Here is an 18,349-nt window from a genome sequence, read left to right as displayed (position 1 = left end):
GCCGTTATCTCTGTGGACATAGAGATGAGTTGAGGACAGTGAAGGTGAATACAAAAAGGGACAGAAATAGTGTTTGTCTTCATTTAGCTGCCTGCTCTTCAATGACTTGTACAAATCAATGACCAAATGGACTTGGACTTGTGTAACGCTTTTATAGTCTTCCGACCACTCGAAGCACTTTAACACGTGTTCAACATTCACATGCATCTACTGTATACACTGATGGCAGCTGCTACCATGCAAGGTGCCACCTGCCCATCAGGATTCTAACTAACCATTCATAAACACACATTTGGGGTTAAGTGTCTCGCTAGCGAAGACGGGGAATTGAACCTCCGATCCTCTGATTGAAGGACGACCCTGCTCTACCACTGAGTCACAGTCGCCAGTCGGTTCTAGGGTGAAACACTTGCTCAAGGGCACCTCAGCTGTGGCTGATATAATAGATACACGTTTCCCTGTTAACGCCTGAGAGGGATCAATAAGGAAACGTCGAGATTATTCATTCCTGGTGCAATAAAGCAACTTTTTGATCTATGTTTGGGGTTCGGGATTTATTTTGGGCAAATTTACTGAATGTTTTGTTATCTCGCCATTATTTTTAAACAGAGAACCAACAGAAGCACTTCACACAGTAAAAATATAATAGTTCAACATTTAAGAGTTTCATAAACTTAGAAAATTGAGCTCCTTCTTCTTCTCCAAAAAATCAAGTTGTTGGCAAAGTAAAGCACTATAAATATTTTCTCAAAGAACGGATTTAGTCGTTTCGATCCCCAGAGGACGCAGACACGTCAGCCTTGCTCTACTGTGTTAATGGGACAGAGCTTTCAGTGGGAGGGACCTCCGCTGACTCCCACTGAAGACAGTAGCTATAAAGGAGCTAAAGACAAGATTGCAGCCAGCACACTGGGGCATACAGACGAAGCAAGAGTGTGTGAATAAAACTAAATAAAGAAACGAAACACTTGGGTGTACGAGAGGCAGAGCCCAGAGCAGAGGAGACAGGAGCACAGGGAAGGAGGAGGAGGGTGAGAAAGAGTCAAAGAGAGACACAGGGAAGAGGAAAGAGAGAAGCATCAGAGGTTCTTTCGGAAGCCCTTCGGACTCAGCCTCAAGCAGACATGCCTAACTTTGCCGGCACCTGGAAGATGAAGAAGAGTGAGAATTTTGATGAACTTCTCAAAGCCTTGGGTAAGCCCCTCTCCAGTCTCTTCTCTCCCTCTTCTCTCTCCCCCCCCCCCCCCGGTCCACAGCCAGCGCTACATCCCTGCATGAGGTTGACTATCTATCATGTCCATGTAGAAAAAGGCTTTTCTTGTTCTTGGAGAATGGCATGCCTGACTTCCAACAACCTCGTATTGTTCGAAGAAGCTCCAAGAACGCAGAGATCTACGGGGAGATGCTGCTGAAGGGAAATCCCTCGGCGTTTTACAAGAGATATGAAACACTGGATGCTGAATTCTAGCCTCAACAGACGTGGTATTGTTATATGAAGAGAGGAGGGGGGCACAACATTATTCATGTTAAGCATTTAAGTAGGGCACGCATTAGCAATGCCAGGGGAGGTCTCTGGAGCCCAGTGCTTTTCTCTTGTGTCCCATCTTTATTCATTCTTTTTCACCCTTCTTAGTCTTAACCGATGATTGTGATGGTTTAGATTTGGAACCAGCTTAACTGGGTCATTCAATTGTGTTGCGGTGCTTCGTCACGCCGAGACTGCCGAAACAGACAGGACACATCAAAAGGCTGTGTCTTTAGAATAATGTAGAAATCTTGAGGGAGTCCCACTGTGTGAGCACGAGGAGCTGCTTCGACAACTCTCCCAGAACTTTGTAGACATCAACGGTTCCTGTTTTAGCACAATCTGGAAAAGTTAAGCTGAAAAGTGAACAGTTTTGTACGTTGTAAATCTGAAACAATTAACAGTCTAGTTGTTTGTGCACACATGGAGTATCTGAGTGAATATTTAACTTTAACAGCCTTTGCTTTTTGTTTGCAATCTCTCTTTAAACACCCCTACCTGCTATATTACACTCTGCTGTTTTAATAGTTTAAAATATAAGGCTAGTGATATTCTACATTAGTCTTATTGACAACAATAAAAAGTATGGCCTTTGTCGTCAAAGCTTGGTGTACTGCAGCTTGTGTATTAATCCGCAGCTGAAAATAGTCCCCAGAAAAAGCACTAATTACTCCTGTTCGAGTTACATTGTCTAAAATCTACAGTGCCCAGCTGTTTTAGGAAATTACTAAACTTATTGAAAGTGTGTATTTGTAATTTGTTATTAAAGATTTACATCTTCAGTAGGATAGATGGATTTGGGGCTTTTGGAGTATTACAGACTGGGTAGGGAAGTCAGAAAGTGTTGAGAGACAGACTAATGCAATGATGATTTTGGTCTTTTCATGGGATTTGTTGACAATATGAAAAACATAGAATAATGTCCGCCTTGTCCTTTAATCCAACGTTCTCTTTAAGACCCTAACATCATCGAGTAAGCCCTAAAATCTATCCTTAAACACATTCACTTAAATCAACTGTAAAATAGTTTAGATTTGAAAAAAGAAAATCCCCTCAACATCCCCTTCCCCTTCCCATGTTTTGATACAAGGTCCATAAGGAAACTGTCCCTGGCGCCTCATCCATTCACGAACACATTAAACCACATCTGCTGGAGCAGATCACTCGTTCGTTCGTACATCAGGTCTCGGTCAATGGGGAGCTGCGATGGGCAACTACAGTGGATTCCAGTGCCGCCACTTTCCATCAACATCCTCATAATTATCTGTTGACTCTGAGGTTTCCCTACATTAGGAGGGGATTGTTATAACCAGGAGTGAACATGCTGAGTGAACAGAGCTGTACGAGTTGATCAGACTCACAGTTTGCTAATTGAGAGCCGGCATGTGAGTCTCCATTTGATCAAAGAGTGTAAAAAATAGTGCAAACTTCATATACAATTTGACTACTGTGTGAAAATGTGGATTTATTTTGAAAGACTTCCCTGATTCAATGGGGACTGCAAATTAAATACAAACTGCTGGACTGACTGAGGAAATGATCTTTACTTTCTAGGTTTCTGTAAGATCATACTCTTACTTTTGGCTTCTTGTAATAATATTGGTGAAAAAGCTGAAGTTTATTGTCCTTTCGCCAATTCTTTGGTCAAACATGAAGCATAAAAACTTCTATTATCAAAAAATTGGCGAATGACATTTTGAGAACATGTCAATTGTCCAGAAACAAGGATAGACTGCTTGGCTCACTGATGCTCATACATATTTAATGCTATAAAACCACATGGCGTGATCCCTCAGATCGTGGGTGGGGTCGAGTGTAAGCTGTCAAATGAATATGTTTTTATGCCTGGGAGTTGACCAAGCAACACCACAGATCTTGTTTGCAAAAACATAGCTTTCTATATACTCAGTTATTTCTGGTGGTAGGAGAGGACATGAAATATACAGGACGTTGGCAGGACATGAAGCCAGATGGCCTTGCAGAGTGAAACCGGGCATGCCAGAGTGTTGCCACAAGCCCGGGCAGCGCCACAAGCAGGATCACCACTCTTACAGCCACCAGACAAAACGGCGAGTCGGTCCTGACCTGACCTCACATCCTCAAGAGTTCACTTTTTCTTCTGGAAATGGTTGAATTATCTCTCACGCAGGCATAAGCACCCAAATTCCACAGATTTCTCTCAATTTTAAGAAATAGTTGAGGTGTCTGTCAGAGCCAAAAAAATCATTTATTGTGTTTTTTATTCTATTTCTTTTTTATACAATGAAACATCTACATTTCTTGTCATTCTTGTTTAAAAGGTAGGCTTTGTTCCTGTTCACCATACACAGAAATACAAGGAGACATGCAGCCAGCATGTGCCCCTATATTTAAGGTCTAGAGTCTGATAGAAGCTGGCATGAGGGCCTGGAGAGGTCTAATCTGTTTGGGGGGTCGAGGGGGCCGAATAGAAAGACAACAGAACATACTGGAAGAGGTTTCTGTGAAAATGTTAGCTCCAGCAGAACAAAAAGAAGCGTCTTCTCTCTATTTCTCACTTTCTTTATCAGACACAAATGTAGCCTACATTTGATTTTGTTGGAACAAAAAAATATATACGTATATATTCCTACGACTGAGATGCAGCTTTTGCACATTTTTCTCTTGCATGTCTCAACTTTTCAGTATCTAACAGAGATCAACCTTTAGCCTATTTTCTGCCTTTCTTCTATGTCTGTCTCTCTTTATTAAAGATGTAATGGAGTAATCTATGACTCCTGTTGACCTCCGTCTGTAGTCAGTAGACGCTCCTTTAATGGTAGCCTCTACTGGACACAAAACCATATGTTTGTATCAGCGGATCAATTAGAACAATCGTGAAACTGCATTTTTGAAAGTGCAAAAATAACATAATGCATATTACTGTAATTAAATATAATAACAGATATGTCTGTTTGGCTCTTTTTCAACTACAAACCAGGCTTAAAGTGACACAAAAGTCGGCATGTTGTAATTTATTGAGTCATAGTGATCAACTAACCTAAAACATCCACAAGGATATTTAATTTGCTCTGCGACAGTGAAACCTCCCACTAATTTCCCCTTTAAAAACTATATGAATCTTGGTAAAATTTTGACTCGTGTTTTCTCCCTGTTGTTGTTCCGACGTGGGTTGATCCTGGTCAGGAGTGAACACCATGCTGAGGAAGGTGGCTGTGGCAGCGGCCTCCAACCCCCACGTGGAGATCCGTCAGGACGGTGACAAGTTCTACATCAAAACATCAACCACTGTGCGCACCACCGAGATCAACTTCCACGTTGGTGAAGAATATGACGAGGAGACCGTGGATGGACGAAAGTGCAAGGTAGTATTGAGAAAATAAGGTATTTTAAATATTTAAATAAGAAAAATTCTCTCTGCCGCAACTCAGTGAAACATATCCAGCACTGCAAACGGTTGGTGTCACAGTCATTAGTGTGCTATCATATACTTTTATTAATGGCATTGTGGGGACTCACCTCCCATGTAGGGACAGATTTGGAGTCCCGCTGAAGGTAAACAGATAAACTCTCGGGTTGAGACTTGTAGTGTGGTTATGTTAGGGCTGTGATTGGGTTAAGTTTAGTTTGAGTGTTGGGGTTAAGTGTGTGGTGGGTATTATTAAAGTTAAGGCAAGTTCCCATGGAAAGAATGCAAGTCAATGCAATGTCCAACTTAGTGACAAAAAGTGTGTTTGTGTGTGTGTATTTTGTGTATTGTATTAAACATGTTTCAGAGACAAAAATCTGTTCACACACTCAACTCCCATCTGGTGAGATAAAACTGTTAAATTCTAAGGGTGAAGACTTAGTTCTTTATTAAGATGAAGACTGCGGTTGAGGTTATTGGGGTAAAGGATGTAGTCGTTAAGGGTTAAAGTGAGGAAAGGCTTCCAAGACATTGATATAGGTCAATACAATGTCTTCACAATGACAAAAACAAGCCAGTGTGTGTGTAAACAGTTACAAAGAAGCTTTGAATCAGTCAACAATTCCCTGCACCACTAGTATTTATTATGAAATATAAACACAAGGATATCTTCTAATCTTTGACATACATTGACTTTCATTCCAAGAGCCACATCCACATATGTGTTTTACCTCAACATTTGGAAGATGTTAAGTGATAAATGTGTCTCTGTATTAACAAACATCTCTTTAACAACCACCTACAGATATCTTATTGAATATGTCCTCTAAACGTTCACACCATTTGGTATTCTCTGTGTGTTTGTATGTGTGTATTGAAGGTCTTCAAAGCTACCTTGCGTGCTACTGTTGAAGACGGTTGAATGAAAAATGAATACCTCCTTCCAGTTTCATCCATTTGTATCATCCTCACGTCTGTGCGGCTGGATTAAGGGCAGCTTGAGTTGGGGTGGATGAGTTTCTCTCTGAACCTCTTCAGGCCCTGAGGGGGATTTCTCACATCCTGGTAGACAGTCAGAGCTCCTACAGGTTTGGATAGTAGGCAGAGACATTTATTCTTTCATTTTTTATTTTTTAGGAACATCAAGGTTTTACAAATCCTTGGAACTCATCACCAAATTTGTTAAAATACTTGCAGTAATCAGCAAATTATAAACACAAAAGTAACATATAAAAAAACATTCAAGCACTGACATTAACGCTGTTCTCTGTTATATGTAATATGAGAAAACTGACTTTCGAGACATCTGATATGATCCCAACACCGAGGCTTTTGAGTCATCTGTGTAATAAATATATAGGTTGTATAACAAGATGAAGTGAATGAGGCAGCTCGGTTGTTGAGCCTGACAACGTACGATCACATTCCCAAAGCATAAACGTTTTCTCTCTTAGGATTTTCTATCTTACTTCATAAAATGTATTCCTTTATATGTTGGCCACCTCGTGATAATGCATGCTGTATATTGTAACATATTATGAGTCTTGAGGGAAGAAATAACACACATTAATCATACGTTTTTACTGAGATTTTTCATGTTTCATCGCGATATAAAAACCTACAACTTTTATGTTCAGTGTGATGTCAATTTACACAACAATCCAATTGCACCCACACAATGTAGGAAGTCAGTGCTCCAATTTAGAGACGAGACGCCACTGAGTCACTTTAGGTAACGAGATATTTGCATTAATGGTCCAGAGGCTGACATCTGTTTATCGCCCTGCTGCTTAGTAACCGGCGTCTGAGCTGGAGAGAAAGAGAGTCCTGTTTGGTATCAGTGAGGACACACAGTGGGTAAACAACATGTACCTGATATGTGAGGTAGGTTGGTGTCAAAAACAAAAAATCATGACAACTTTTCAACTGGATGGTTTCAGCAGCCACCACACAAACACTCTTTGACAAAACGAGTGTTTTTCCAAAGTTTCTCTTCCAAGAGGGCTGAACAGTTTCTGGTTCTATCCTGAAATGTAAAACAGAAAATCCACCATCCTGAAGAATTCTTTGGCAACAGAAAGCAGTGATATTCATGCTTGTGGAGAGGAGACATAGCACATGGAAAGGGGAAAAATGTGTAATCGCGTGCATGCACTACATTAATTCAACAGAATTCTGCCAAAAGCCTGAGAAATGTGTGGTGGGTATTTTCTGGTAACCACATTGCCTTTCTGGCTTTGAGCAATGCAGAAGTCATTAAGGCTGAACTTATGTCCTGCAGCCATTACATTGAGATGCAAAGTTGCACCGCATAATGTTTGTCAAACAGCAATCAATAGCTAAAGTCTGAAAATTACACTGTTGTCTTTACCTTTCATCTTGTAGTAACAACGTGTTGCAGTCAAGGAAAGCAGACATGACTGATTTCAGGAGACAGTGTGGCTTCTTCTGTCTGTGCCCTGAGGCATGCTGGGTACTGGGCAGGGCTAGACGGCGCTCAGTGTGGCTTCTTGCTACATGACGCCTCAAGTCGAGTTGTCATCACACATTTGCCACATCCACTTGTTTGGGACTGAGCACCAGCATCACAGAAGGTGTTGAGACAGTGACATGTTTTTCAGTGTTTTGTGTCTGTACTGCAGCACACTGGAGTTAAAGGTTCTCTGTTCGATATTTGACGTCATTCAGTAATAATTATGAGCCGTGTTGCATGGAGAGTGTGTATTTTCGGAGCAATGGGTCTTCAGAAAAATGGGCGTTTGTTTTCAGGATAACAAGCTGGTTTCAGAATAATGGTCCATTGGAACAATGGGCAGTTCCCTGTTACAGATGATTGCACTGTTAGCGATGTTAGCACTGTTAGCTGCAAGCCGTTGCCTCAGGCGTCGCCATGTTGAGAGCCGTTGAGAGCCAACCCATATGCTCTCAGTTTTACGTTTAGCACCTTTAAAGACGCTTAGGCTATTGTCCAAGATTGAAGTTGACTGTATCCATATTTGGTGGATATTTTTATTTACCTACAATTTTAGAAAAGTATGTCATTTTTGATTATATTCTCTATATCCTCCGTAACCTGTAACCTATTTCCGAATAATAAACACGTTTGTCCTTCCAGTACTTTCAAAGTTGCTAAAATAAATGAAAGACTCTTTCAGCCAGTAGCTCTTGAGCTGTTTTATGCTGTTTTCACACTACGAGCGACACTGCAGGCTACAAGCTATTCTCAACGGAAGCTGAATAGTCCGGCGAACACCCCGAGCTGGATTACAGAGCCAATAGAAAACATTTTTTTAGCTGTACTGAATATTTACCTTTTTTTAATTAAGCGGAAATCAAGAAGGTGTCTCTCAGCAACAAGCACATTGTGTTTTTGTGTGGCAATCATTTGCACGAGTGAAGCTAAACCTGCAGGAGGCAGCGCCCACTGACACATGTACCCGGAGGGGCAAGGGGGGCAGTGTGGGGTGTTGGCGGACTCTCAGGTGGAGCGAGTCGGCAGGAGAACCCAAAGTGGGTTTTGGCTGAGGCCGGCTGCCTCTGTGGTTAAAGGGATTACACGCTGATCTGTGGCTGGCGAAGAGCACAGGGCTGATTAACACCGCCACAAGGTTAAAAAGCTCCAGTTAATCTGCGTGAGTGCGGTGGGATCAGACGGCCTCCTCTCACTTACAGGAGGAGACAGTGATAAGAGACTTCCTGTCACTCTCAGAGACAACAGAGAAACAGACACCAGACGGGCGTTGGTGCAGAGTGGGGGTCAGAATGAGGCGATTATGATCCTGCTCTGATGGATGGAGGTGTTTAGGTGGAAGACAAACTTGAGGTTTTGCTGCTTTGTGCAGCTGAGGTTGAGTTTTGAGAAATAAAACAGCATCTGTGGTGCAGCAACATTTTCATCTGAACTCATAAGCTTAATTTCCCAGCGCAGGAGAAACCAAGTCACTTCTGGGCAGAAAGACTCTTTCTTTGAACCCAGCTGGTTGCTGTAGACAGTCACAAGCCATGGGGCTAAAATGGAGAGCGGAGATGTTAAGGATCAGAAATACAGCCTGTCGATACAAATATTTGACTCAAGAAACAGATGTAGCATCCACGAAAGAGTTTCATCACATACTGACAGAAAGTGCAAGGACAAGATGCCATATTTATTTCCAAATAATGGATGTTTTACCCCCCGACAGGCGATCCTATAATTTAATGGTGAAGGCAATATGTGAGCTGCAGCCTTGGAGAGGTTTGGAGTAAATGGATTAAAATGGGTATGTATTTCCAGGACGGGGTGGCTGAGACTCGAGCATGACAGAGTGTCATTTAGCATGGAGAGGCAGGAAAAGGCCTGCGGCGAATGACAGGAAAATAAAAAATCTGTTGGAAGAGAAGAGAGTGGAAAGACTTACTTTGGAATGATTCTGATAAACACTCAAAATATTGGGTTTTGGATTTGCGGCCCCATTTGTAGAATCTACTCTTAAGGCTGAAACATATTCTTTGTCATTCAGTCTGCTCCTCAGGCACAAGTCTGTGACATCAACATATTTAAAGTTATAATCTGGGTTGATTTGGTAGCACCAGTGAATGCTGGTGGTTGTGCTTAAAGTGATCATGGATGTATTAAAGATGCTTTTCTCATTCACTGTTTGTAATTACTACGAAAAGTAATGCACTATAATTCCTATTTAAGCCATCTAATCGTGGACCAGGACGTGCAGGGCTGCCTCTATGGAAGCCTTTGACGATCGCCGCGTCACACTCACCTTAACCACACATCCGTAGCTGTCGAGCACTGATTGTCCGGACGCAAAGGCATTACTTGGAGGCGCATAAGATGGATTTTCAAGTGATCTTCTGATCCCGCGATTCTCATGTGATCTTGCGATATCATGAGAATCCAAGGTAACATTAATGGTACTGCAATGAAAAAAAGACCAAAAAGCATTTTCCCCATGAACCAGATTATAAAAAGCTTCTTTAAAATTGTTGGCAGGACACTTCAAACTGCAAACAAATACTACTCTTAGAATTATGAATTCCAATGTAAAGTCTATGGGGCAGGCAGGAGAAACACTGAGCATGTGCAGGGAGCCCACTGGGGGCAGCAAACAATCGTGAGCTGCTGACTGTCGGCAATGCAACGCAGGAGCTCATTTTATCTGTTAACAACACAGCCAAACAAATCGTGGGCTGAGAGGGACCACCATGTCATTGTGTTTTAAAAAAGAAGAAGAAGAAAGTTAGTCAACAATGACGTCCGACACAGTGATGCTGAACTTGAGACGGTGCAATAATAAGCTGAGACATCCGTCAGTCTGGCAAGCATGCCCCAGAAAGTCCCATTAAGCCTTCTCTTTTAGGGAAAAAATAAATAATAAGACATTTTACAAGAAGTGGAACGACTAAATAGGACCGTAACTTCTCATGGAAACCCATCATTCTAGAAGTTGGCACTTTTTGATCGGAGTTCTTCACCGTCAGTTAGTTTTGTTGCACTTAGTGTTAAGTGGTTATCCGGGAAAGTGTAGCTTAAGGCCCTTCTGCTGGTCCTCACCACTCAGACGTGCTGTTTGTCACTTGGTGAAATATGAGTTGATTTGATAAAGAGCAACTGTGCCTCATATTTTTGTCCTAAGCATAAGGCATGAGCTATTCAGAGTGGGAAAAGTGATGAGCAAACACTGACGTGAAAGAGATAATGTGATCAAACAGATATGAGTCCAAGATGGAGTGAGCGTGTTATTTTGGGCTCTGAAAGAAAAGTTGTAAAATCCAACATAAAAACTTTAAACCAATCAGGAAATGAGATGTTCTCCTCCTTTTAGACACACTGTTTGTGTCTGATAAGCAATGGGAAGTCAGTGAGAGACTGAACCAAAGCCAAAGGCAGCAGATGTTCTGATAAGTAGCCTAAAAAGCTAAAAAAAAACAAAAAACAGGACATGGTAACAAAAGAAGAAGCTATGCAGGATGAATTTGTCTTGGTCTGAAATGTGTGTGCACAAGCTCTGGTGTGTTATTTGGAAGAGAAAGACGATGTGTGAGAATTTGTCTGTGACTTAATGTGCAACAGGGAGAATGAGAGAAAATCCATCCGAGTCAGAGGCTGAGACGGATGCTAACTTTAAAATGGAGCCGTAGCTAATCGACTCTCTGGGATCTGGCTGTAGAGAAGCCCTGCTGTTGTTCAGCTTGGCAAACCCTGTGGACGGACGCCCGCAGGGATCCATGATGGCTTTCCTTACCTTTGATATGGTGATTAACATTTGCCTCTGAGAGACAAAGGCTACTGATCCGTCCAACATTGAGCAGGGGCGTTAATAAAATACAAACATTGTACAAATTGCCAAACAAATTGTCTTTGAGCAACACTACAAATCTGCAGGAACATGCTCGAAAAAACATGATGGCATCTCATTATAGGCCCGTCTAGATTTCACTTGAGTTGAGTTGGATTCAAGCAACCGCAGCTTTGATCAGTTCCAGGGTTTTGGAGCGGGATCACTAGCTTGAGATGCTATGTTGAAAAGGGACATTCAGGACATGCTTTATTGAGAGGAGAAACAAACATCAGCAGTGTGGGGAGATATGATCAGAGTCAGATAGCAACGTGAGGCCAACGCCTGTGAATAGTAAACTAATCTCTGGATTAAAGGCTTGATTGGGAAGTTGAACTCTAAAGGAGAAGTAATGGTTTGATGTTTTGGGAATTCTGCATACTCACTTGAAGATTGGTGAAGATTGATAAAACTCTCATATCTCTCAAATATGAAGCTACAGCCAACTAACTAAAACTAACTAAATTCTGGAAACAGCTAGCATGACCCACCAGCACCTCTAAAGCTCACTAATTAAGTTATTTTAACACTTTGGTTAAAGAGACTGCCTCCTGGCTTTAAGAGATAAATATGATCATGTTATCAGACTCTTCACTTTACCCTCCGTAAAAAAGTAAAACATATAATTTCCCAAAATGTCCAACTGTTCCAGACAGCTTTTGTGTCAGTAGACAGTTGAGGTAATGAAATAAGAGCTCAGCTAATGGACCCTAAGCTCAACAAAATGATAAATCCTCTCCATTAACACAAATTAGCGCCACAGGGTCACCTTGGTGCTGCTCTTTTATGGATTCTTAGCTCTCTGAGTCAGTTACTTCAGGAGAAATTAGTCCTGAAGTCAAAGTCTGACTAATCCTGTTGAAGTCATTTGAAATGTTATTGAAGAGAATTAGCAGATGGAGACCCTGATCGACCAAAGAGCTAAGAGGATTTTACAGTATTATATAGCTTTGTTCATTGAGGGCTGGCCATGGATGAATTAGCACGGGACAAATGTCATTTTAAAGTAGGCTGGGAAATATATGGCCAAAAATATATGGACATTATATACAGTATGATTGTTGAAAATATCATTCATGAACCGTGAGAGTGAATCTGCTGCTATAACTGCCTCCACTCGCCTGGGAGGGTTTCTTTAAGGACCTGGCTTTGTCTTAGATATCATTGTACTCTGTAGCATTATTTTGCTGTTCTGGAGCAACAATAAGATTAAATGGTGTTTTTTCTCCACCTGATGAATGTAAATCCAATTGTCACTCTCTTTTAACTCATGCTCTTTTAACTGGTCTCCACCAACTCGTAAAGGAAATATCTGTCCGTTTAGCTTCTAAATGCTCCACTGTTCTGACCGTCTAGTCTCTAACTGTGTCCGGATGTTCGTTGGTGCTGACCAGGTAGTTTTATTAAGGTCTGTTTCTCTGAAAACAGCTGCCTGCTGTTTTTAAAAAACAAACAAAAAAAACCTTGCCCTTTTGTCATCTGATACATCATATTAAACATGTTGACTATAGCTGCTTTAACTTCTCACCTCGATGCAGTGGTGTAGAAATGTACTCCATGGTGATCCGTGCATTGTGACATCACTGTTGGGTGCAACAGAGCTCATTTCTAACCACACCAATCAGTGATGCTGGCATAAAGCCTGGCATTAAGTGACCCTTTAAGGGTACGCCTTGCTGATGTGTTTCTACCTTCACTGACACCACACTGACCTTTCCACCTTGTTGCGCCCCCCTCTCCCCCCCTGCAGAGCCTCCCCACCTGGATGTCGGAGAACAAGATGTACTGTAAGCAGACTCTGGTGGATGGTGGCGGCCCCAAAACCTTTTGGACCCGAGAGCTCAACGGCGATGAGCTCATACTGGTGAGCGCACGGCAATGACTCATCAAAGCTTCTTAATAGACTACTGCTTAGAAACGAAAAAAGAAAGTCATTCTTTGCAAAGACAAACGCTCTGGAGTTCAGGCGATTAATGAACTCTCATTTCAGGCTGGACCAACAAAACGAAGACACAAAGTTATTCTCAGTACAGAGAGAGTGCGATCTGATGGGTAGCTAATCTGTATGGGTTGTCTGTTACGTGGCTTGTTCTCATGGAGACTAGAAAGACATCAGGTGCATGCATGAAGATGGGATTTTCGAGCAGCTAGTGTCCTCTGTTTGAGAAATAGTTAATGAAACCAGGCAGGGAGTGCATGAAGTCACCCTGGAGATTCATCCGTAAAGGAAATGAGAGAGGCCGTTTCCCTAGGAGCCGAGCTTTCATCCACCCTGCAGAGAGATGTTGAAAGGAGAACAAGAGGAGCTGCTACGCTGACATTGCAGTAATACCCTCTGTCTTTAGCTAGATTAATATGGGCAGAAGTCAATGGGTGTAAAGCCCCTCGAACGATGTGCAGGGGAGCCGTCCAAGACCAAAGGACCGGACGAACAGTTCTCAGGGACTCAACAGCTTTCCTCTCTGAGCGTTCAACGCTCCCACGCTCTGCTTTGTTGTTCCCAGAGTATTTGTAAGATGAATGTCCAAAAGGCAAAAGCTCGAAGCGATAACATAGAAGGTTTAGATGCTGAAAACGTAATCACAGGATGTTTGATTAGCTTTATATTAGAAGCAAGTATTTGGAAGAAGCAGACGAAATATTTGAGCGGTGTGCATTTACAAGAGGGATTTAAATAAATTCCTTTGCATTTGATTGGACTTCTAAAAAGTGGGCGGGCTTAGAGTTTAGCGCGATAGGGAGCCACAGAGGACCTTCCATGTCGCTAAAAGTTGCAGATTGATTGGTTGATGCATGTCATGATATTATCGGTTGAAATTGGTTGGTACTAGCTTACGTAAGTACACGTTATATTTTGTTTTACAGGAAGAAAAGATGATTGAATTTTAATAAATATATTGCAGAATATAGCCGTGGATGGGATCTAAAAGGGTTGAAAATGCATTTTTTCTTAATCATCTTGACATTAAATAGCATCTCAATATTGAAACAGAAGCTCCTCATTATTCAGAGGAAGCCAGAACATATTCAATCTTTTCTAATGTTTGGGTTATAAAAGCAGAATGTGTTACAGCGCCTGCCACTCTGGTGACACTTTGGCCCGGCTGCCCTGGAGGAGCTGAAGCATTCATGCACTATAATGGAGATTGATCTGGCCGAGTTGTGACAGCATCTGTGTCTCTCTGCTCTTCTCACCTCAGTCCTCCCTTCTGTCACACCATCGTACAACCTGCAGATGAACCATGTTTACAGTGCAGCTTGTAGAGTCTCAGTTTGGACATTTTCTCATCAGTGTTCACAGCGAAAAGCCACGCGGAGACACATTCTTCCATCACATAGTCGGGTTTACAGACGAGACATAGGTAAATGGTATGAGATTGGTTCTCAGTAGATGCATCTTGTATTTGTTACCACAACAACACCAACAAGTAAATCTTGTCATCGTTCACCTGAGACAGCCGGACGAATTTTGGTGGCACAGCTGCTTGATAGTGTCTGTGTAAGCGTGAAGGATAATAAGTAACAACTGCACAAAGAAAGTGGGATGACCACATCGATTGGGGAAGTGAAAGTGAAAATTCCAAATCTGTCTTCTCGAAATTACATTTATATATCTCTAAATTGTTTCCCAATTAGATGGTAGTGGCAAACTAATATATAATGCCTGGATTATGTTCAGGCAAATCTTTAGCTAATACAAATTCTGCGTCATTAAAATCCTGAAAAGATTTGAAGCCTCTCTTTAGAAAAAGAGACGAGTGTCATCTTTGCACCCAGACAACCTCTTTCTTTTGGGACAAGCATCTGGAAAAACCAAAACAAACACGGTCTGAATCTGAATCATATCTATCTGTATCCAAAATAAAAGCCTCCAGACAACAATAATAGAGCGTCAAGACTCAAAGGAGGACGAGCGATCATAAAGCAGTGGTCTGATTGGCTGTGGCAGTTCACACTGTAAGTGGGGGACATTTCCATACGATTTGCATGATCCGTTTAATTGGTTTAGTCTGAAAACATTTTAAGGCCAAAGTCGTGTGGATTTTCTCCGGCTGCATCAGCCTGAAATAAAACGAAAAAAAAATGACAGCAGATCAGAGGGTTGGACTCAATCACTTCAAGCTTGTGCATTCAAGGGACGCATTAATCCGTTAGTTTGTGCATTTTAGAATTGAATTCAAAGACGTCTTTAAAAAAGGGGAATAGAAGAGAGACGAGACTCGTGAGGTCCAGCTTGCTAGAAACAAACTAGTTTTTACGACGTGTCATTCAGGCCCCGTCTAAAGGCAAAGGTGTTTAAACCTGATGCAAATGGTTACACACACTGCCTCCCTAAGCTCTCTCCAAACAGTGTTTGCATGTCTTTGTACAGTAGTCCACATGATCATTTGTACAAATGGCACTCGAAGGCATTCATTGACACACAAAAAGTGACAGAATTAAAAAAAGAGAGCTTGAGAGAAAAGTTTAAATCCTGCCTTGTCATCCCTCCAGACACCTGGCCAATCACTGCGTGAGGTGGTTGTTGGATTATTAGCTTTGGAAAGTTAACCTTTAGAAATTGTCAGATACAGCCTCCCAACCGCCAATTCAGGCGTAAGTGTGGAAGGTTTCAGACCCTGTGAGCAGGCGTTCAGACCAAAATCAACCACCTTGCATTGGGTTTAAACAAAGCAAGGGGCTGCGTTGGTAGTGGTGTGTGTTGTTTCAGGTACCGGTGAGACATGAAAAACAATACAGGAAGTCCAGTTTGAGTAACAGGTCTGTGAAATCGGCGGCTTTTCTGATGTCAACAGCACCAATGGTTTATAATACTCTGGAGTGTTAACTTTGGGGTTATTGTGAGGTAAACAGAAGAAATACGGAGTTCACGTCACAAAGTAATCCACCCTGTGCACTTGCATGTATTTGACTAATTATTTTGGCGAAGCCCCCTGCTTCACCAGTCTGGCTCCGTTGGTATAAATGCAACCATCTGTCAAGTTCAGTTGCAGCATTGAGCTCTGGGCTTACTGTCACATGTGTTTGTTGGATTAAAAAGCAAATGGCTTTAAAATGTGTCGCTAATTTAACATTTTCTGCCAGCTGACTGTGAGGGCTACTCACTATCAATTATCCTTTTGTTTCCTCCAGACTTTCGGGGCAGACGACGTAGTGTGCACGCGAATTTACGCCCGGGAATGAAGCCCCTTAACCTTCATCAGGACAAGACAGACGCCCAGTTGGACCACAACAACACGTTAAACCCCAACAACACTCTGTCATGCTAACACGCGCGAAACGCATTTGCAAAGTATCCTGTGTAATCTCTCAGCATCAGTCTGCATAGTCTCCACAAACTATAGCAATGTCTCTGTAATCTGGTTTTCTTGTAGTGAGTATTGTGTCTGCAGTACAGTAGCTGGATATCTCAGTGTCCATATCTGCAACCCTGGTGTCAGCTGTGTACGTAGGATTTAGTCATCAGTTGCATTGATTAAGTATTCATGTTTAGATGAAAGGAAACAATAAAAACACGGAACAAACAGTAGCAGAGCCTCTTTTTTTAAATGATATGCTAAAATGTACCCACATGGAGTTATCTTGTAAACAGACATATCTTCACGTTCAATGTTTCCAGAAGCCAAACAAACATTTCCTTCGTCATAAAACCACTTTTTAAAAATAACTTTTAAGAATCTGCATTACTTACATCAGCTGGCAGTCTTCTTCTTTGCCTCCTTTTGTTGATGTAGTGTCATACTTCTTGACAAATTACTGCCACCAACTGTCAACCAGTGGAACAGCGGGGCTTGCATGCATCGCTCCATGGCACCACTAGTTGTCGAAAACACCACAGAGCATCTTTAAATAAACACCAAGTAAGTATGGAGGTTATAATTTCATTGTTTACTTTGGAGACACAAGTTGACGAAAGAAAAGTCACCTCAGGTCCATTTAGTAGCTGCTCTGGAGCTTTTGATGAAATCACATGGTCTTCAGCAGCAGATAGAGCTTCATCAGTTGTAATGGCGTTGTAAAGATTAAGCTCTGACAAATAGTGATAACATTGAGCTTTTTACACATCCTGTGCAGCAGTGATGCAACATGGCACTATAGTACCTCAAAACATCACAGCGGTGACCTGGGGCTGGGTTTCGCTCGAGCCAGCCAGTGCAGCTGTGCTTTCTCACCATTCACAACTCTTAAAGTGCAAAGACAAAATGGACAACGTGGCAAACTCCATCTCCTAACAAGAATCCTGTGATGTGATACAAAGCTTCAGATCAGCTACTGAATGGAGGCACAAGGTAAGGTGGTATTATTGTATCAACAAAGAGGGATTTAATCTGCAAACTCTTGTTGAAGTGAAGATATAGACAAATGTAATCGTTTAAATATTAATCAACTTCTGGGACCGAAACAGTCTCTGGCTTTGGGAACAAAGGCGTTGATGTTCGGAGTTACATATCAGGCTGTAAGCAGTTATAATAGTGGAGACATTAAAAAAAAAGAAAATTTAAGATTAAAAAGAATCTTACAAAATGTAAGAAACCTCTGACTCCCACCAGCCTTACTATAACCTATGAACTTGTGCTCCTGAAATCTCAAAGACAAAACAACTGGTGCTTGTTTGGAGCAACCTACAATAACTCCCAGTTGCTGATGAACTCAGTCACACTTCTTAAAAAGCCCTAAACTGCCCCTTTAAAACCAGCCCTGGCTTTTAAAACCCCACATCCCATCATGCTCCTGCCTCACACCCCCCGCTGCTATTTGTCACTTGCACTGATTCTTCCCCAGAGACACGTCTTTGTGTCTGATACAGCTCTAAAGCAACAAGATTAAAGACAGAGTGGTGCAGAGAGATAAGACCAGACAGACTGGAGCAAATACAGTCAAAAGCCTTCAAGCAGGGCTCTGTCGCTCCAGCGTGACTAATGCCACGGCTGCACATTTACATCATGACAATTCACGGAGGCAGGCAACATTAAGAGCTTTCATTCTTCGCAGTGGGTTTTATTATTCAGGGAGGGGCATGAGGAGACTTTTTAATTCTTTTTGCCTGATGTATTTTGGAATTTAAACAGAAGTGAGAAAGGAGGAAAGTTGTCCTCATGTGACTTT

At 41.9% G+C, this 18,349-nt stretch overlaps 1 protein-coding gene across 1 annotated transcript; it reads left to right on the top strand.

The window, feature by feature from the left end:
* The first annotated feature begins 1,123 nt into the window (after positions 1 to 1,123).
* Positions 1,124 to 16,426, top strand: crabp1a (cellular retinoic acid binding protein 1a). Its single transcript, XM_076089988.1, has 4 exons — positions 1,124 to 1,194; positions 4,691 to 4,869; positions 12,993 to 13,106; positions 16,376 to 16,426. The coding sequence occupies exons 1-4, from the start codon at positions 1,125 to 1,127 to the stop codon at positions 16,424 to 16,426; spliced, it is 414 nt and encodes a 137-aa protein (XP_075946103.1). The 5' UTR covers position 1,124.
* The last annotated feature ends 1,923 nt before the right edge of the window (positions 16,427 to 18,349 follow it).

This window comes from Anarhichas minor, unplaced genomic scaffold (genome assembly GCF_050575085.1).
Source record: "Anarhichas minor isolate MPS153535 unplaced genomic scaffold, ASM5057508v1 ptg000011l, whole genome shotgun sequence".
Classification (NCBI taxonomy): Eukaryota; Metazoa; Chordata; class Actinopteri; order Perciformes; family Anarhichadidae; genus Anarhichas; species Anarhichas minor.
This window is presented reverse-complemented; position numbering and strand designations above follow the sequence as displayed.

What these genes read in the sequence shown, in the direction of transcription:
- crabp1a (XM_076089988.1), top strand. Translation starts at nt 1,125, where the DNA reads ATGCCTAACTTTGCCGGCACCTGGAAGATGAAGAAGAGTGAGAATTTT. An exon ending in TGAACTTCTCAAAGCCTTGG is followed by an intron (nt 1,195 to 4,690) that starts GTAAGCCCCTCT and finishes GATCCTGGTCAG; the next exon opens with GAGTGAACACCATGCTGAGG. An exon ending in TGGATGGACGAAAGTGCAAG is followed by an intron (nt 4,870 to 12,992) that starts GTAGTATTGAGA and finishes CCCCCCCTGCAG; the next exon opens with AGCCTCCCCACCTGGATGTC.